General features: G+C 38.2%; 10 protein-coding genes across 10 annotated transcripts; 6 read left to right on the forward strand and 4 right to left on the reverse strand.

Annotated features, from left to right (window-relative positions):
• The first annotated feature begins 1129 nt into the window (after positions 1-1129).
• On the forward strand, positions 1130-1505 carry LOC108107652 (larval cuticle protein 65Ab1-like). The gene has a single exon (XM_017215238.1). It carries the CDS (start codon positions 1146-1148, stop codon positions 1458-1460), a length of 315 nt encoding a protein of 104 aa, XP_017070727.1. The 5' UTR covers positions 1130-1145; the 3' UTR covers positions 1461-1505.
• A 1015-nt stretch (positions 1506-2520) lies between these two features.
• LOC108107642 (larval cuticle protein 65Ab1-like) lies at positions 2521-2907 on the forward strand. The gene has a single exon (XM_017215228.1). The coding sequence runs from the start codon at positions 2550-2552 to the stop codon at positions 2862-2864; it is 315 nt and encodes a 104-aa protein (XP_017070717.1). The 5' UTR covers positions 2521-2549; the 3' UTR covers positions 2865-2907.
• Positions 2908-4018: 1111 nt separating this feature from the next.
• Positions 4019-4344, forward strand: LOC108107605 (larval cuticle protein 65Ab1-like). The gene has a single exon (XM_017215171.1). The coding sequence runs from the start codon at positions 4030-4032 to the stop codon at positions 4342-4344; it is 315 nt and encodes a 104-aa protein (XP_017070660.1). The 5' UTR covers positions 4019-4029.
• A 942-nt stretch (positions 4345-5286) lies between these two features.
• LOC108107604 (larval cuticle protein 65Ag1-like) lies at positions 5287-5741 on the forward strand. Its single transcript, XM_017215170.2, has 2 exons — positions 5287-5445; positions 5507-5741. Exons 1-2 carry the CDS (start codon positions 5330-5332, stop codon positions 5703-5705), a joined length of 315 nt encoding a protein of 104 aa, XP_017070659.1. The 5' UTR covers positions 5287-5329; the 3' UTR covers positions 5706-5741.
• An 851-nt stretch (positions 5742-6592) lies between these two features.
• LOC108107646 (larval cuticle protein 65Ag1-like) lies at positions 6593-7049 on the reverse strand. The gene is made up of 2 exons (XM_017215231.2): positions 6887-7049; positions 6593-6825 (listed from the first exon to the last, which is right to left on the reverse strand). The coding sequence occupies exons 1-2, from the start codon at positions 7000-7002 to the stop codon at positions 6627-6629; spliced, it is 315 nt and encodes a 104-aa protein (XP_017070720.1). The 5' UTR covers positions 7003-7049; the 3' UTR covers positions 6593-6626.
• A 209-nt stretch (positions 7050-7258) lies between these two features.
• LOC108107816 (larval cuticle protein 65Ag1) lies at positions 7259-8057 on the forward strand. The gene has a single exon (XM_017215547.2). It carries the CDS (start codon positions 7547-7549, stop codon positions 7856-7858), a length of 312 nt encoding a protein of 103 aa, XP_017071036.1. The 5' UTR covers positions 7259-7546; the 3' UTR covers positions 7859-8057.
• Positions 8058-8191: 134 nt separating this feature from the next.
• On the reverse strand, positions 8192-8912 carry LOC108107815 (endocuticle structural protein SgAbd-6). The gene is made up of 2 exons (XM_017215546.1): positions 8818-8912; positions 8192-8738 (listed from the first exon to the last, which is right to left on the reverse strand). Exons 1-2 carry the CDS (start codon positions 8827-8829, stop codon positions 8433-8435), a joined length of 318 nt encoding a protein of 105 aa, XP_017071035.1. The 5' UTR covers positions 8830-8912; the 3' UTR covers positions 8192-8432.
• A 4126-nt stretch (positions 8913-13038) lies between these two features.
• Positions 13039-13765, reverse strand: LOC108107813. The gene is made up of 2 exons (XM_017215543.2): positions 13420-13765; positions 13039-13347 (listed from the first exon to the last, which is right to left on the reverse strand). Exons 1-2 carry the CDS (start codon positions 13653-13655, stop codon positions 13170-13172), a joined length of 414 nt encoding a protein of 137 aa, XP_017071032.1. The 5' UTR covers positions 13656-13765; the 3' UTR covers positions 13039-13169.
• Positions 13766-14383: 618 nt separating this feature from the next.
• Positions 14384-15016, reverse strand: LOC108107814. The gene is made up of 3 exons (XM_017215545.1): positions 14874-15016; positions 14716-14807; positions 14384-14653 (listed from the first exon to the last, which is right to left on the reverse strand). The coding sequence occupies exons 1-3, from the start codon at positions 14880-14882 to the stop codon at positions 14425-14427; spliced, it is 330 nt and encodes a 109-aa protein (XP_017071034.1). The 5' UTR covers positions 14883-15016; the 3' UTR covers positions 14384-14424.
• Positions 15017-17067: 2051 nt separating this feature from the next.
• Positions 17068-17865, forward strand: LOC108107812 (pupal cuticle protein 20). Its single transcript, XM_017215542.1, has 2 exons — positions 17068-17472; positions 17530-17865. Exons 1-2 carry the CDS (start codon positions 17068-17070, stop codon positions 17863-17865), a joined length of 741 nt encoding a protein of 246 aa, XP_017071031.1.
• The last annotated feature ends 716 nt before the right edge of the window (positions 17866-18581 follow it).

The following is an 18581-nucleotide window of genomic DNA, read 5'->3' on the forward strand; positions in this document are numbered from 1 at the left end:
ATGAATGAATCATGAATGAGTTTTTTGATGATAAATATTATATTAAATTTAACCCAAAAAACTTAGTTGATTAGGTGAACATGTAAGGTGTTGTACCCACAACTTATAACATATAATTGATGCTTTCGAATAAATATATATCTTAACATCTTAGTTAAGAACAGCTTAGTCCTAGATTGGTTAAGTTAATACATTTATATTTGATATTTTATGTTTTAATAATTATTTTTATACGGTTTTCAAATAAATAAGAGCTGATATTTATTATATTATATATTATTGAATTTTATTGTTTTTCTTTATATTTTATAATTAAATAAGAAATCAGAAAAAACATTTAATTTCTTTTCCTTGGGACCTTGTTGAAAGATATATTTTCCAATTAGGATTTAAAATCTGACAAAACAATGAATGCCATTGAATCTAACTAACAATAATTTTATTTTTATAATATTTAATGTTTATAACACTCCATGTCATCATTTTGCTCTACAAAATTTGCATTATGTTTTGATTAAACTAGTTCACTTATTTCCTAGTGACCAGACTCACAATAACAAGTTATACATATCAAAATTTAAGCTCTTAATAAAAAAAACTATTTCTATTCAATACCAAAAAAGAAAGACGCATCGTCAAAACGAAGAGTACATACTCTTGAGACCCTTCTTATTGTCGCCTGATTTGCGAAATAAATAGCGATTGGGATGTTTCAGCTGTTAAATAAACCAAAAAATATACATTTTCTTTTAAATAATACTTTTAATTATTCTAACACATATTATAAAAACTACAAATATGTTACAAATATCGCATTTATAAGCAAATTTACCAATATTTTTGTATGACTTTTTTTCAATTGTATCTTACAGCTTATGCTATTATTAAAAAGTGTAAAATTCCAAAAATATTATAGTTCAGCTTTATGGTATAAACACACTTGAAAGTGCATAGACTCTTAAAAACATCTCACCAAATGTAGTGTACCACTTTGCAAGGGTATAAAATCGTATTAGATTCATTTGCATTTTGCAAAATCGTAAGCTACTTTTGACTTTTGCATTTCGCGCTTTTTCGTGTATAAAAGCCACCGCCCAACTGCAGTTTGGCATCAGACAGTCATCAACTATCTATCTAGCTCCAACATGAAGTTCCTCATCGTCTTCGTCGCCCTCTTCGCCGTGGCCGTGGCCCGCCCCAACGAAGTCGGAATCGTGAGGCAGGATTCCGATGTCGGACCCGAAAGTTGGAGCTCCAATGTTGAGCTCACCGATGGAACCAAGATCGACGAGCAGGGTCAGCTGAAGAACGTTGGCACCGAGCACGAGGCTGCCGTCGTCCACGGATCCTACTCCTGGGTGGATGAGAAGACCGGAGAGAAGTTCACCGTCACCTACGTCGCCGATGAGAACGGATTCCAGCCACAGGGTGCTCATCTTCCCGTGGCTCCAGTTGCCTAAACTATGAAAGAGACTAAAATAAATAAATGGCTTATAAAAAACTAATTCGAAGGTGTTTTAAATCAAGTTTGGGTTGCTCATAGAGAAGCACAGAAATTGGAATGTTGGTTGGATTTTTAGTCTTACTAACAATCATCGTAATATCATCTGGTAATAATGAGAACTGCTGTTATGAATGAAAAGTTTAGTAAAAGCTTTAAATGTCTATTTGAAATGATGCTGGCATTCGAGACAAATTGAATTCGAATTTAATAAATGTAAATCTCGAACTACCTTATGTTTATTGAAATAAATTGCTTCTTTCATTAAGCCAATCTGACTTGTGTGTTTGTCTGCTTTTGCGATGAAATCAATATCAGGATAATTAACTAACATAACTGTCTGGGAATTTTCATGAATCAGATAATACCTCAAAAATTATGATTTATAATAGCTTCGATGAATTATAAATTAGGCTAAATTATAGAGGTAAATAAGATTATTTATTATTTTACTTTAAAGTCAAATAATTTTAATTAACTTTATGGTTAATAAGAACTTTTAAAATCCAAATGCCTTATTGGTCAACTGTTGAATTCATTTTTTATTGTTTCGTAACCGAAAAAAAGTATACTAATCCAATGACACTAGATCTAGAGTCAGATGTTATATAAGAAATAACAAAACAAAAAACGAAAAGAAAACTAGTAAAAACCGAAGCTTAAATGCTCTTAGCATAAGTAAATAAAATGTGTAGTACATTTTGGCAATTCGTTTCTTTGTCTTTATTACGAAATATTCGTAATAAAAGTAAAGAGATCGTTGGTAGGATATGAATATTAATACCATATCAGCTCCAGCAGTTTTTGCACATTTTAATTAGATCGTCTCAAAAATATCTCAATTCCTATGAAACAACCATCCAACTAAAATTCAAATACCATTTCAAATGGTATGCAAATATTAGCAGAATTCATTAGCATTTCGCGAAATTCAATGCCACTTTTGACTTTTGCATTTCGCGAATTTTTGCATATAAAAGCCACCACCCAACTGCAGTGGAGCATCAGACAGTTCCCAGCTATCTAACAAACACCACCCAGTTCCAATATGAAATTCCTAATCGTCTTCGTCGCCCTCTTCGCCATGGCCGTGGCCCGCCCCAACGAAGTCGGAATCGTGAGGCAGGATTCCGATGTCGGACCCGAAAGTTGGAGCTCCAATGTTGAGCTCACCGACGGAACCAAGATCGACGAGAAGGGTCAGCTGAAGGATATTGGCACCGAGCACGAGGCCGCCGTCGTCCACGGATCCTACTCATGGGTGGATGAGAAGACCGGAGAGAAGTTCACCGTCACCTACGTCGCCGACGAGAACGGATTCCAGCCCCAGGGTGCTCATTTGCCCGTGGCTCCAGTCGCCTAAATTATTTAAAAGACTAAAATAAATTGATTGTTAATTGCAAAAACTCGACAGAATTTTTAATCAAACTTGAAAATTTCATAGAAAAAACACGTTTTTTGGCTTATCAAGTTGGATAAAATAGGGAATGTGCTCAAAGCTCATTTATATGGCCAGTGCGAAAACTTCATATTTTGGGTTTGGCTTAGCTTTATTTATTGTCTCTTAAGATGTGATTGGGTACTAATTTAAATTTCGATTATGTTGTTATATAATACCAAACATTGCTCAAGCTAATCGAAATTTTCTTTTTATGAATGGAATATTGGGATTTACAGATTTATATTTAAAAAAGGTTAACTATCTTGAGGTTAAATAAAACAAAAATAATACAAAAAAATATTTTAGTTTAATATACATTATATTATATTATTGCAAAAACTCAATTATTTGTGAATAAAAATGATAAAAATGGCACAAGTTAATATCAATAATCGATATATTATACTTGCTGTAATATTTCTGTGATTGTTATTTTTCCATAAAAAAATGCTTCTGGTTGACATGAATTTAATAATAGTGAACAAATAGGTTTAAAATAACCTTTTTTAACTATTTTATTTTTTAGCAATAAATTTTTTAAGTAGTCAAGTATCCTACATAATTATAAAATAAAAATCATTATCCATATATTTTAAAGAAACAACTTTAAAAGCGATTATTGCTTATTTGGAAACACGTCAATTCTTTATGCAGAGCGCGCAGTGTACCCAGTAAACTAAATATTAGGTAAATTAATGTGCACAAGCAATGAACTTGCCTGCTCTGACTATATGGAAATGATCTTGGCCTTAGATGTTGTGTTAGCAAGTTGTTTTCATGCGGATGCACTGGCCCAGCTGGTTCGGCGACAATAGTTCGGATTCAGTTTCGTCTGCTGGCATGGTTACTGGAGTGCAGCCGCTGCTTTAGTTTCCAGTTTGACCGGAACAAATGCAAATAAATTCGCGATACCCATTGTCCAAGCATTTGTATCTGTTGCCAAAATTTTTGGCAAATTCGCTCAATGCTAAATCTCACCTTTGGCTTTTGCAATTCACAATTCGCGAATCGTATAAATGCCTCCGCCCAACTGCAGTGGAGCATCAGACAGTTCCCAGCTATCTAACAAACACCACCCAGTTCCAATATGAAATTCCTAATCGTCTTCGTCGCCCTCTTCGCCGTGGCCGTGGCCCGCCCCAACGAAGTCGGAATCCTGAAGCAGGATTCCGATGTCGGACCCGAAAGTTGGAGCTCCAATGTTGAGCTCACCGACGGAACCAAGATCGACGAGAAGGGTCAGCTGAAGGATATTGGCACCGAGCACGAGGCCGCCGTCGTCCACGGATCCTACTCATGGGTGGATGAGAAGACCGGAGAGAAGTTCACCGTCACCTACGTCGCCGACGAGAACGGATTCCAGCCCCAGGGTGCTCATTTGCCCGTTCCCCCAGTCGCTTAAGTTGCTCCCAGAGATACGATGAAAATTTAAACAAATAAAACAAATTGCTTAAAACTAAATTAAATTATCTTTTTTTTTAGAGGCCAAAGTGAATTTTTAAAAACATTTCTTTTAATTGATTTCCATACACTCTCATTTTGAATTAATTATAAAAATTGTTCACCCTCTGACGTATTCTAGCTGATATCATAATTTTAATAATTGGTGTAGAATTTGGAAATATTTCAAAGGGACTTATAAAACAGTTTCTAAAAAAATCACAATATCATGTCATAATTGAGGATAAAAGTTTATCAGAAACTTTTAAAATAAACAAGAAATGCTTATGCTTATCGTCTAGTTAAATTGTAAATATTCTAAATTAAATATTTTTCTTTTCTTTTTCCTGCCTAAGATTGAGTTATTAGAAATTAGATAGAGAAGCTTGTTTAAATCAAATTAAAAGCAAGGCATAAACTGGTTTTAAGTAACTATATTATCTATAAAATAAAAAAATAGTAAGTTAATTTTTATTTCCTATTACTTCTTAGTCGAAAATGTATGACATTGGTGTACTATTTACTTTTTACTCAATAAAATACACAGGCGTCAAAAGAGCACGCCATAGGTTGCATATATTTGGTAGAACGTTTTATTTGTTAAAAATAAAACACGACTACTGCTGATCTACTAATTTTATTTTGATTATTTTATTTTATTTTATATATTTGAACATAACAGGTCAACAACTTGAGAATAGCAATGTGTATTAAGAGACATCTGCTTTTCAGTCGCCACTTTAATCCATTTTATATTCATATTCAAATGGGTCGTTTCTGTTCCCATTTACATTTTTTGCTCTTTGCTGGCCAACAAACTAGTTTTATCAGTTGTAGGCCCAAAATCACTAAAACAGATCAGTGTCAGCTCACTATAAATACGGGCAAAATAGGCCCTAAAGAGTATAGTAATCTTTGAGTCTTCAACGATCTACAACGCCTTCAACATGAAATTCGCCATCGTCCTGTTCGCCCTCTTCGCCGTGGCCCTGGCTGCTCCCGCTGAGGTAGTTCAAATCCTGAAGTCGGAATCCGATGTTGGACCCGAGAGCTTCTCTTACGGGTAAGTTAATTGAGAGAGCTGTCTGAAAAGGATTCCAAGCTGACGTTGACCTTCTTAATAGCTGGGCGACTAGCGATGGACAGACTGCTGAGGCCGCTGGTAAGGTGGAGAACGTTGGATTAGAGAATGAGGCTCTCGCCGTCCGTGGAGCCTTCTCCTTCATTGGTGATGATGGAGTGACCTACTCCGTCACCTACATCGCCGACGAGAACGGATTCCAGCCCCAGGGTGCCCATCTGCCCGTTGCCCCCGTGGCCTAAGTTTACGTTTTAATAAATTGTTTACAAAAAAAAAAACCGTTTTGTTTACCTTTTAAATAATCTTTTTTGGGAACAGCAATATAAAAAGGTTTTTTTTTATCTCAGGAAGGTACAAGAATGAAACACATTGTCAATGTACTTTCCGCCAAATAGGTTTTTGAGTTTATACATTTATTTGTAGATTAGCCGAGCAATGTTTATTTAAAACTGTCCTTTTTGGACAACCATTAAATGTTTTGACAGAAACTTAGCATATAAAAAATTCAGAAGTAGGATTTTAGATAGATAGATAATTTTAATTGAGTTTTTAACTCCAGTTGAGGTGCAACGGATAGATCCTACGGAGTCTTTTGGTCTGTTAGCTGTAATCTAGTAGATAGATGGCCGAAGATTTTTAAGAAGAGGCATTGAAAATCTGTTGATAAAGTCTTAAGATCTCAAAATTTTCCTAGCAATGAGTAGTAACAACTAACATAATAGAAGTTTTCGTTTAAAGGATTTAAAAACTTTAAGTTGAATGAATAAAAATGTAATTATGGCCAATTTTTATTTGAGAACCTATTATGAGAAAAAAATATTATATTGTAAATGTGAATTTAGTATGTTCTGTGGTATGATTAACTATTTGGGCTCTCCTTCCTCATTAGAGACGAACTGAACTGCTAATGTACATAATTACGGTTAATCCCTTTTTGTTAGTTTTACAAACGATAATCACCTCTAATCATAGAACTTCATTAATCCATTATATATATATTTTTACCATTTAATTTTACCAAAAAAATAGAATATAAAAGCTAAAAATTGCCATTTGAGAGGTCTCAGAATCTTTTCAAGCTGAGTATTCAATCTTATGTCTAAATCATTGGAAAGGCAAACAAATAGGATTTTCTTTTATAAACAATTTATTTAAACGTAGACTTAGGGCACGGGGGCAACGGGGATATGGACACCCTGGGGCTGGTATCCGTTCTCGTCGGCGATGAAGGTGACGGAGTAGGGCACTCCATCAGGACCAATGTAGGAGAAGGCTCCACGGACGGCGAGAGCCTCATTCTCTGATCCAACGTTCTTCAGCTCACCAACGGCCTGAACAATCTGTCCATCGCTAGTCTCCGAGCTATTAAGAAGGTCAACATCAGCTTGGAATCCTTTTCAGACAGCTCTCTCAATTAACTTACTTGTAAGAGAAGCCATTGGTTCCAACCTCGGAATTCTGCCTCACGATTTGAACTTCCTCAGCGGGAGCAGCCAGGGCCACGGCGAAAAGGGCGAACAGGACGATGGCGAATTTCATGTTGAAGGCGTTGTAGATCGTTGAAGACTCAAAGATTACTATACTGTTTAAGGCCTATTTTGCGCGTATTTATAATCCAAGAGTTTTGGTCTTGATTTTTGTCCACACGCGTCACAATAGTCAAAACTAGTTTAATATTAGGCAAAGCCGAAATGAAAACTTGAAGTGGAAACAAGTTTGGGCTAATAAAATATGTGCCTGAAATCCGAATCGAAAAGCTTATAAATAGAAATGGATTTTGTTTAATTTATATTGTAAATTATTTATAATGCTTAGATGCCTAGAAAGCGCCTGAAGCTTTTATTGAAAACGACAAAAAAACTCTAAACCAATTCATGAGTATGTTGGCCAATATGTAGAAATAGAGGTTCAATTAACACGACTCAAACTCAGGTGGATCCAGATCCAGATTTGATCTTAAGTGTTAATTACATTAGCTATTGTCTCAACTTTCTGCAACAGCTATAAAAGCCATCTCAGATTTTGATATGGAGCAGTTAGAATCTTGAGTAAAACCCAAAAACTTCTAAGTACTTATTTTACCATGATGAAGTGCATTTTCGTTTTCGCCTGCCTTTCGATAGCCCTGTGCTTGGCTGCTCCTGCTCCGGAAGCAGAGATTGTTAACCTGGTGTCCGATGTGAATGCCGATGGTTATAGCTATCAGTTCGAGACGAGCGATGGCACCAAGCAGGAGCAGCACGGTTCCCTGAAGAACCTGGGTCCCGAGGAGGATGCACTGCAGGTGGCCGGATCGTACAGCTATACGGGAGACGATGGTCAGACCTATGCGATCACTTACATTGCCGATGAGAACGGATTCCAGCCCCAGGGCGAACATATTCCTCATCTATAAATTGATCTACTCCTTAGAGTCGTTGTAACTAAACTAGTAATAAAAGGGTTTTGTCTAACCAAATTTAAGAATCAAATTCAAATCTCACGAATAATAAGTTTAAAAAATGTAAATTAAGAACTTTAAATGTATATATAATTATGCTTTGAGAATGTAAATCAGTTTATATAATAAAGAATATATTGGATTGTTATTATCATCATTCTGTCCAAAATCAAATCTAATCAAATGATGAAATAAGATCATCAGGGATATTTGTTTTAGTCTTTCCACTTCTAGAAGTTGTAGTTAAGTAGGTAAATTATCAAAGACCCACAAAGTAAACAGATTTTCTTCGAGAATCGAAAGTTCGGCTTTAATGCGAGTAACAAGGAATAAAGAAAACAATGCACGACACTGACTTGACTGACTGATCGACTTACTAACTGACTGACCGACTGGCTGCCACGGGACAAGGGACAGCTCCTCCGGACAGGACTTCAGCACCTCACTCTATGGCCGGGTTGATTGGGATCATGTTTGCTTTTGTTTTGGATTGGTGGTATATACAGGATCGCCAAAGGGGAGCGACCATCTACTTGGGCAGATGTGCGCCCTCTGGCTGGAAACCGTTCTCGTCGGCCACAAAGTTAATGGTATATGTTTGGCCATCGGGTGCCACCCAACTGACGGATCCACGGATGGATATCGATTCGTTATCGGTGCCAGCGTTGTTGACCACGCCCTCCTCTGTACGGCTAGTGCCATCGCTTAATTTATAGCTGAACTTATAGCCGCCAAGGCCAGTGTTCTCCGATTCGTACTCCAGAACTTCCACATCGTTTTGGGGCCGGGCACTGGCCAGTGCGAAGAGTAGGGCCATCGAGCCAACGACTAGCATCTGCAAGGCGAAAGATTAAGTATCCTTTTCGGTATCCTGGCTTTGGTTTTGTATGTGTTCTTTATCCAAATTGACCTACCAATTTCATCATGTTGAGCGGTTCTTGGATTGCAGATTCCCCTATGCGGCTGAACAAACTGGCGGTTGTCTAATGGTGGCGTTGCATCGTCGTCCACTGCATTTTATACTGCACTCGGAGCCGCATTTGCAAACGTCATAAATTTGCACAATTGTGGAAGAAGCCAAGCAGCTCGGCAGCTCTGGCGGTCGCCGGCTAAATGTTTTTCACTATTTCCATTTTATTTCGTTTTTTTTTTGTTGTTTTTCAATTGCCAGCGTTGCACCAAAGTCGCCAAAGTCGCTGCGACAAGTAACATTTAAAGCGGCTTTGTGCAGCTACGTACTCATCCGAAAGGTATTATAGCTCTTCGCCCACACTCGAAGAAGAATTTTTTTAAGTTGCAAGAATATCTGAATTAGTCAATATCTAAAAATATTCAGTAAGTATTCATGTTTTTAAGTAACATTATTTACCTTCGAAAGATGTCACCATTCTAGAGCATATTTATAAAATATATTAAAAAAATACATAGTCCTAGAACCTTGTATTATTTAAAGTTTTTAGTTTGCTGATATATTTCTATTTGTATTTAATATAAAATAAAAAATCTGGTCTTCAATAACTAGGTCGAATGGCGAACTTTAAACCACTTTTTCTCCGAGTGCTGAGTAGCAGCTTTAGAAAACTCGGAAAAGTTCATGAATCAAGCAGATGTATTGGGTAAAAGGTTGCGGGCTGATTGGGCAGCTCCGGTTAAATACCGGGCCAAGAACTATGGGAAACAATAACCAGAACAGCTCGAGCCGTAATTGACGACGGGCCTGGTAGCCAAAGAGACTAAGTTCAAGTGCTGACGATGCTAACAATTGGCAGGGCAGCAAGTTCAAGCCGCGGACACGAAGAACACGAGCTGAGAGCCATGTGTGATGGCCAAAGTGCACGGTGGATGAGACTTTAGATGGAGATGGAGATGGTGATGGAACCGCAGGTTGACTTTTGGCATATGCAACGGCCTTTACAGCGCTCGATTGATGTGCCTGCCCGGTAACAAGCGCCAAAAGCAGTTGGAAATATATATAAAAAATACATCGAATAACCTACAACTACGGCTCGCATGCAATTTAAATCTCTGACTTTTGTTGTTTTTCTGTTTTGTTCAGACGCGGTTTCTGTTTGCCAATTTATGCCACCTTCGTTGACCGCTACAGGCCGTTGAAGAATCCCCAACAGCGGATCATTCAAGCCGGTCAGTCGGGTTTTAACTTTGGTCATCTGTCGGCCTCTGATCACTGACCACGGTTCTGCCCCAGCCTCCAGCCATCTCTATCACTCGAATTGTGCCAACAACTTCATTTCAATCCCATCGACAGGGTGTTGTACATTGATACTGGCATTTCCTCAAATGACGTTTAAAAGCACCACATCTTGCCCCATTCTTTGGCAGCTGCAAATTTGACATTTTCACATTTTTCTTTCGTTTTTATAACATCAATTTTTTGAGCCTAATTTTTTTTAATGTTTAAAAGGGTTATTTAATATTTTTATAATTTATTATCAACAAATATATAATTGAATTAAAGCTAAAACAGACAAAGCTTCTGAAATCAAAGGCTTTGGAAATTTTTACTGTCATTGTTTATTGAGTAAAATAGCATAAGGTAGTGTGAAAATTATGAATTCATCAGAAATGTCAAACCAACATCTTTATATTGATTGGAAGAAGTGCCAATGTGTGAAACAAACGAGTAAGACGAGTACAAGTATTACTTACTGTTCTTACTACTATTTTAAATCTATAAAAATAAAGATGCAATGAAGACCTTTAACCTTTCAATGAATTTAAGACTGAGCATGGCCATAAATCGCTTGCAGTTAACAACAAAAAAATTCGAACTTAAAGACATAATTAATTGGACTTGTCCGCCTACAAACTGAACTTGAGCTGAGGGCATTGGAGGCCCTTGAAAATGGATCTGATTCCATTTTGTTCGTGGCTGCATAATATTTATTATTTGGGTCTTTTTCCGCAGCTTTTCGAGGGCATCTGCAGCGAGCTGCATTTATCATGTTGGATTTGCATAATTAATCTGGCTTTGATCGATGGCTGCGAGTGCTAATCGAAACGATGTTGATTGCCTCTGTGACCGCGGGGGCGTTGTTTATTCTCTGGCGGGATTTCGACAAGTTTTGAGCAGACTTCTTCCTTATACACAATCATTTACATAACTGTTCTAATCAACCGGCGATCGACAGGTTTTTCAGCATCAGCATCTTCGATAACTTCTTGATCGGAGACTGTCGCTTTCAATACACAAACTCTAGATGAGATGCCCGATGCCTAATGCCAGACAGAAACAGCCGCAGATACAATAGATATTTATGTAGATGCGTCTCCACTTTTACGTCTTCAAGGTCAGCGCCAGATGCTGCTGCTGCTGCTGCTGTCTGTCTGTCTGTCTGTCCATCCAACCATCTGTCCGCCGGTCTGTCCAGCTGTCTGTCGCCCATTCAGCTGCCGTTTTGGCCCGGCTTTCGTTCGTTGCCAACTCGCACGCACTTGGCTTCAAAAAGTTGGCCAGACCGGCTTGAACTCGGTTTTTGGGACTCGGCTGGGTAGGAATCGAACTCGGATTCGGGTTTTTTCTTCATATATTTTTATTTTCTGCCCATCTTCGCTCATTTTTGGCCGCATCAACTGGGTCTGCAAAATTAGCACTTGAGCGTTAATGGCAGTGTTTTAATAGCAGGGCCCCAACACCAGCTCACCCTGCTGGCCATCACTTCTTAAAATATGTAAATGTCACATTTTTCTTTTGTTTTTTTCATTTCTTTTTTAACACTTTGACCGCTTGTTTCGTAATATTTGCATTTAGCTAAAAAAAACCGACAACACACAAAACAGAAACGGTCTTAAAAATACTTCTGCTGACACCTGACATTAAGAATCGTGCGTATAATTTAATTTTATCACAGGTTTTGTCTATATTTGTTTGGTTTTTTTTTTGCTTGGCCTGAATGCAACGCATCTTGAGTCTGAAAAAGAAACAATTATGAAGCAAAGATTGATTGCCGTGAATAACCATTAGATTTTATTTTAGCTAAGCAAGTTGTTCTTAAACAACCATAATAATTCCTATTGAAAGTCACACGACATTCTTTCTTCATAGTTAACGTTTTGTGGTATACAGCTACATGTATGGTTTTTATTTTATAGCTTTCTAAATTTATATGATAAAAGATGTTTAGAGAATGAACATGCTCTGCGAACTTCAGGTTGACATATCCAATAACCAAGTGAGCGTAATCTGTACTCTTTCAGCCAATAAATCAAATGACTTAAGCAACAAACTATGTTTAAGACTTTTGCTAACCGGACATTGACGTATACTTTTGAACAGATTTAACAAATAATTCCTCTACTGGAGTGAACTTATATTATTTTCAAAAACAAAACCTTTCTAAAGATATAAACTATCAAAATCATGACATTTTTTAAGTTTAAACAAACTTTTTTGGCAAAATAAAAAAAGAAAATTATCAAACTTTTAACGCAGAAACAAGACACAATCTTTTAGGATAAATATCTGAAGACTTACGAGAAAATCTTAGTTGACTGCTTTTTTAATCTTCACATACTTTTGGGAATGTACAGATTTTTGTTTTCATATAACAGAAATCGAACTGTTATATATTTATTATAACAGAAGGAAATAACAGAAGAAGGTAAATATTTTACTGAAAACTTTTATTAGCGGAATCGCAGACAAACTTAAAGAAAATATAAATAAATAGTTGAATTACCTTTTAAAAATACGATTGATAATCTCCTCTATTTTAATATATATATTTAATCGATGATCAATTGGTTTTGCTTTTAGATATAGTTAATATGAAAGTACATTTTTAACTAAGTATGCATCAAAATAAAACGCAAGCCAAATTTTTTGCAACAAATGATTTGCATGCAAAAAAAACAATAATAGATTCAGTTGTTACCTAAATCGATATACTAAATGCTAAATTTGTACAACATCATAATAAGAGCAGTATTTTGTTGTTAGTTGTAGATACACCAAACGCCCTCATCTCATTTCCACTCATAAAGAGCTTTAAAGCCTTTTCACAGCCACACGCTACATGTGCCCATCATTTTCTTAATCACCATGAATTTATGTAATTTCCTTGCATATTGTCAACACAAATTAACTTGCACAACAAACAAGTTTTCAGAGTGATAGATATTTTGGATCGAATGTTTTTTATTGCTTGCAAATTTAACATCTCAACTTATACACTAGCCTAAAACAGTTGGCAAACTGTTGTAATAAATTCGTGATTGATTGTTAGTAGGAATGTTCTCTGAAGTTGGCTTATCCAGCCAGAGAAGAAAGAGATTTTCCGGACAGCTTGCGTACCTTCAGACCCTGTTCACGGGAGGGACGGTGGTTCTTGGCCAGGTTGTTGGCATTCTCCAGATCCTGAGCTGCCGAAGTGCCGCTCAACACTTTGCCAATCTCATCCCGGAAAGTTCCATCGGGAAGGGTGTAACTAGATATACAAAATTTGGCAATCAGTAACTTGTATATCTAAACTTTAGATTTAAAACTGTATTAAACCTACTTGAACTCATATCCATCGCGGGTTGGCGTGTAGCTAAACTGCTCGAGGGTGACATCTCCCAGCTTGATGTCCAGCACAGTGCCAGGTGGAAAGGAGGCATAGTTCAAGTTGGCACCGAAGAGAACGCAGGCTACCAGAAGGATCAAGGCCTGAACCAGCTTGCTGTTGATTTTCAGTCCCTTGCTAGTTTCCTTCTTTCCATGACTGATGCTGCTGGTTAACGAAGACAAAGTCATTGTGAATTGTTTAGTTGATGTTGCCTGTGGAGAACTACGAGCCGAAAAAGAAAAAACACAACTTGCAACCAAGGCGGCTGGGAGCTTAATGAAGCGTCTTCTTCGAGGCCACTGGCATAAGACACCTGTGTGGAACCATAATGAGTTGTTGGACCAAAACAAAACGGGAACCACGAACTGCTGAGTAAGCTTCGATCGGAGAAGCGGGTTGCCCAATTCCTCGGAGCTGAATTGAGATTTGCATAACGAAAGCAAAAGAGTTCCACGGCTTGGGCCACAATTTGGTGGCGACTCTCAAATGTGTGCATTACATTTAAAACACCATCAAATGGGAAAACTAATCAGACAAACCCACGAAAAAAAGTTTGAATGGGCTAGGCAGAGACTATTGTATACTCTAACTTAATTAAAGGTCTCTAAAGATATTATTAAAAACTGTAATAAAGAAATACCCTTAACCGAATCTAAGACACACTTAATTAATATAATATAATACTTTTTTTTGATTGCCTATGCCAAACTCCTTCAAATAGTCCATATTACCGAAGCCGGTTTCAGGGAAATGGTAGCCCATTATTATGCTGATGATGTTGCAATCTGTCCATCTCGACATGATTAAAGATTAACGAGCTGGCCCAAACACATCTAAGCTTTTTCTAGCCAAGTCTGCCACCAGAGAATAAAAGAGCTTTCGAGCCACGCTTAATACACTGATAAATTATGCGGATTTTTAATGATCTATCACAATACAAAGAAAATAGGTTTCTGTTTAACTCTTATCCGGTTTGATTTTCTGGGCCGTCACATAGGGCTGGAAACCGTTTTTGTTGGCCTTATAGAGGACCTGGTACTCGTAGCCATCGGCTGAGATAAAGCTATAGCCACCTTTGTATTCCACTGGCTTTTGAGTAGTCACTTCCTTGGGATCCTTGTCCGTTTCGGGTCTGACTGTGTATGTTATGGCTTCATTCCTTTGGTGGCCATTTTCTGTGTGGAATCTTTGTTAAGAGAAAATTTTCTATAAATAAATATATTTCCACTTGAACTTTAGTAACCTTACCCGAAATGAAGTGCCTCTTCCCGTTCACCTTTCTCCAAAGCCGCTGATGATGCGAAAGCCCAAATCAAGGCCATTATCAAAATTTGACAAAACTTTATAAAAACACAAATATCACAAAATTAGCAAACAAATGTAGTGATTATTGGATAAATACCTACCAATTTCATTGTAACTTTAACAATGAATATCTTTTAATATTTAATAAATTTTACTTGTGATCGGAAGAGAACGTTCTTGCTCGTTCCGTTGTCCAATTTCAACTGAAGATGTTTTGCGAGATGAGCCAAGCAGCCAAAATAAGTCAAAGAGATGGGAATAATGAAAACAAATATCTGCGCAGGCAGCTATTTAACTTTGAGTCGTAGCCCGAATGGGATTACGTCATTGTTTATGGCCCAACTTTTGTTCTAAGCAGTCAAAGAAAGGCGATTAATTAAGTCATATTATTAGTTAGGTGACTTTTAAATGCTCTTTGTGTTAATTTTGTATGCCCTACTAATATGATCAAATTTTGATTGCTTGGAACTAATATGTTTTCTTAAAGAAGAACCTTAAAATTTATATTTTCTATTTCTATTCTTTTTTCGATTAATAAAACTAATGTACCCCAACCAATAATGTTTATTCCCAGGGTGTTTATTTTGATTTTGTTTAATTTAACAGGCCATTTAAAGGCTTCAAAACAATACAATTGTGGTTTTAAAAACATTGTTTTAAACATGTTTGTGACCACTCCTAAATGAATTTGCTTCAACTGGAGATTAATTTAAGCACTCAACTTCTTATTGATAGCTCAGTTCTTTGAAGCAGTTCGATGAGTCAGTTCAAGTTAATAAGTTAGCGACCACATTATTTTAATATTCGCAAATAGAACTCATTTAATATCGCCGACAGTTGTTTAGATTCCCGCACTTCATCTCATATGTAGGCTGTCATCGAGGGCCAGTGGCCAATTTATCAAGGGACCTCATCTAAAAATGTTTATTTAAGCGATACGAGGAATTTAATCGGCCAACCCTCGCAAAAACAACGCAAAATCGCAATCAGATCGTTCCGCTCAGTCAAAATTCGCTTTATAAACGCAAATGCGGGCGTGGAATATGTGCCATCGGTGCGTGGCTAACTGGAAACCAAAAACCGAGCTCCGAGCACCAAAAACCGGGGACCGACAATTGTTGGTTTATGCAGCCGGTGCAGCACCCGGCTCTTCCTGGTCCTGCCCCGGTGGTTGCTTGGTTCCGAGTAAAATCCTGTAGCCCACAGCTGACGGCCGGAACAGGTTCACAAAATCCACACTCTACCACTCTCTGGATCCTGAGTCCTGGGAGCGCGTCAGCTGTGCGCCAGCACATTACAAGTAGGACAAGCTGCAAACGACATTGCCATTAGCTCGGCCTTTTCCTCGGTCCATCGAAAGGGAAGATTCGGTTTTATATTAGCGGCATCCACGACAGGCACAAGCTGAGCTACCAAATGATAAACACACACAACAGCAGCCGCAACAGAGTGTACAGTGTGGTAAAATTCGAAGTGAAACATATTATTTATGTTTTATTTCAAATACTTTTCGTCTGTTAGAAGAAACGATTTTCTAAATACTTTCATACAATCTCAAAGAATATGTAACATTTTATTTTAATATTTTAAATGATGAATTTACGTTTTGATGAATATATTTGTAAAAATACATTTTATTATAAAAATTAATTGATTTATTTACTTCCATGTTCAATCAACCTAACACCACTGTAAGCAGTCTGGCAAAAAGTTAATAGACGATTGACTAAAGCCGACATCCCTGCCGTTGTAGTCGGGTGTTGTGCTTGATAGCCCTATGCCCGGAATGCTGAGCACTGAATCCAGGTCTTAGCACCCCCTGGCAACAGGCAAAGTGCATTAGGCAAGGGATCTTGCGGGGTTGAGTTTGGATTTTGTATTTTGGACTTTGGGACTGGATGGGCTGGGCTGGGTTGGTCATGCAGGTGTTGCCCGATCCTGTTGAAAATTGCTTTTGAATTAAAAGTCTTTGCTTGTGGCCGGGCGGGTTTTGTTGTTTTTAGCGATTAGCTGATGGCTGCGGGGACCGGGCATCGAGATTGCACACTCAATTTATTAGCGCTTTGTCAGTCTTTCATCTAATCGGATGGCTCATGGGGATTTCTGCACTTGCACTAGCAATGGCCCAGTTTTTTTGGTTCTGTTTTCGATTCCATTGTGTTTTCAATTCAAATTCGGAAGCCGTGGCACGTGACTGCTCCACTTGGGTCGATGGGTCGCGGTCAAAAACCACCTGTGGCTGGTCATATAAAGCATCGGAAAGCCATTGGCCACCAGTCACAGTTTGAATTTGAGATGAGGCTGACCGCTTTGTTTCCTTTGATTTGTATCGCTTTCGGATGCGTTTGGTCCCAGCCAGCGGGATATCCAAGTGCCCGTCCCCCATCCACTTATTTGCCAGCCAAGCCACCAGCTCCACCACCACGTCCCCCTCCACCACCGGCAAATAGCTATGGTCCACCTAAGAATGGCAACGGAAAGCCACCACCTGCTCCACCCAAACCTAATAACAGCTATGGGCCACCACCTAAAAATGGCAATGGAAAGCCTCCACCTAAACCCGGAAATGAGTACTTACCACCAGGCAATGGCAATGGAGGTTCTTCAGGAGGCGGTGGAGAAGGAGGATCTTCAGGGGGTGGAGAGGTTATTCCTATCATTAAGCTGGAGTCCATGGTGAACACGGATGGCTCTTATAAGGTTGACTTTGAATAATTTACAGTATCATGAAAAGTTTTAAACAGTACCTTATTTCAGTACGAATACGAAACTGGAAATGGGATCAAGGCGGAGGAAATGGGTTACCTAAAGAACGCCGGAGTAAAAGGCGAAGAGGCACAGGTGGCGGAGGGGTCATTCTCGTACACCAGTCCCGAGGGAGATGAAATCTCGCTGACCTACATTGCCGATGAGAACGGATTCCAGCCGCAGGGCGATCACCTGCCCACACCGCCACCCATCCCCATCGAGATTCAAGAGGCCTTGGACAAACTGGCCGCAGGTGGAGGATGCCACGGCTGCGATGACAATGAGACGGGTGGCAATGATGATAGTGGTGGTAATGGAGGTGGTTATACCTACCGGCGAAAGTAAAGGACTTAAACTAAAACTTGAACTAAACTTTAACTTAAAAACTTGATCTCAAACCATACTCAAAACGGAATTTCTCGAACATGATATAATATTAATAATTTTATTACGGGTGGTGGGTTAATTTCAATTAACAAAAATAACTCTTAACTTTCCACCTTCTTGAATTCCCTTTAAAATGATTAGTTCTTTAATTACCAATTAAAATGCTTCAATTGAAACCCCCTTTGGCGGCCTACTTATTCAGGACTAGCAAACACCAAGCCAGAATTGGTCCTGGCCTGGTACACCTTGCTCCTGGCTTGGATGGTGCGTCCTGTTTGGCCACCAAATCCAACCCTTGAGCATGAGCGACGGCTGTGTGACTGGCAACACATGTTTTTTCCCCGCTTGCCAATCGCTCGCCCAACTTTATCCTGTTGATCGCTTGTAGAGGGATGTCCAGGGGAGGCTGAAGGGGATGCCGCAGCGATTGTGTCGCAATAATGAAAACATTAGCCTCGTAGCATATTTGTCAGTCGGCAGGAGCGGAGCGGATTGTTATGCGGGTTCGGGGGTATACGAAAAAGGGGGCACATTAAATAAATTTAACATATTTGTATAATTAAGTTTATTTAAATAATATTTTGGCAAATATTATATTAAATTTATTTAGAAATTAATTATTATTTCCACTGTTTGAATGCAAGCTGATTATGAATATCTTAGAATGAACTCAG

This window comes from Drosophila eugracilis, unplaced genomic scaffold (assembly GCF_018153835.1).
Source record: "Drosophila eugracilis isolate 14026-0451.02 unplaced genomic scaffold, ASM1815383v1 contig_2088, whole genome shotgun sequence".
In the NCBI taxonomy this organism is placed as follows: Eukaryota; Metazoa; Arthropoda; class Insecta; order Diptera; family Drosophilidae; genus Drosophila; species Drosophila eugracilis.

What these genes read in the sequence shown, in the direction of transcription:
- LOC108107816 (XM_017215547.2), top strand. Translation starts at nt 7,547, where the DNA reads ATGATGAAGTGCATTTTCGTTTTCGCCTGCCTTTCGATAGCCCTGTGC.
- LOC108107604 (XM_017215170.2), top strand. Translation starts at nt 5,330, where the DNA reads ATGAAATTCGCCATCGTCCTGTTCGCCCTCTTCGCCGTGGCCCTGGCT. An exon ending in CCCGAGAGCTTCTCTTACGG is followed by an intron (nt 5,446 to 5,506) that starts GTAAGTTAATTG and finishes CCTTCTTAATAG; the next exon opens with CTGGGCGACTAGCGATGGAC.
- LOC108107605 (XM_017215171.1), top strand. Translation starts at nt 4,030, where the DNA reads ATGAAATTCCTAATCGTCTTCGTCGCCCTCTTCGCCGTGGCCGTGGCC.
- LOC108107646 (XM_017215231.2), bottom strand. Translation starts at nt 7,002, where the DNA reads ATGAAATTCGCCATCGTCCTGTTCGCCCTTTTCGCCGTGGCCCTGGCT. An exon ending in ACCAATGGCTTCTCTTACAA is followed by an intron (nt 6,826 to 6,886) that starts GTAAGTTAATTG and finishes CCTTCTTAATAG; the next exon opens with CTCGGAGACTAGCGATGGAC.
- LOC108107813 (XM_017215543.2), bottom strand. Translation starts at nt 13,655, where the DNA reads ATGACTTTGTCTTCGTTAACCAGCAGCATCAGTCATGGAAAGAAGGAA. An exon ending in CGCGATGGATATGAGTTCAA is followed by an intron (nt 13,348 to 13,419) that starts GTAGGTTTAATA and finishes TTGTATATCTAG; the next exon opens with TTACACCCTTCCCGATGGAA.
- LOC108107812 (XM_017215542.1), top strand. Translation starts at nt 17,068, where the DNA reads ATGAGGCTGACCGCTTTGTTTCCTTTGATTTGTATCGCTTTCGGATGC. An exon ending in ACACGGATGGCTCTTATAAG is followed by an intron (nt 17,473 to 17,529) that starts GTTGACTTTGAA and finishes ACCTTATTTCAG; the next exon opens with TACGAATACGAAACTGGAAA.
- LOC108107652 (XM_017215238.1), top strand. Translation starts at nt 1,146, where the DNA reads ATGAAGTTCCTCATCGTCTTCGTCGCCCTCTTCGCCGTGGCCGTGGCC.
- LOC108107642 (XM_017215228.1), top strand. Translation starts at nt 2,550, where the DNA reads ATGAAATTCCTAATCGTCTTCGTCGCCCTCTTCGCCATGGCCGTGGCC.
- LOC108107814 (XM_017215545.1), bottom strand. An exon ending in GAAGAGGCACTTCATTTCGG is followed by an intron (nt 14,654 to 14,715) that starts GTAAGGTTACTA and finishes CTCTTAACAAAG; the next exon opens with ATTCCACACAGAAAATGGCC.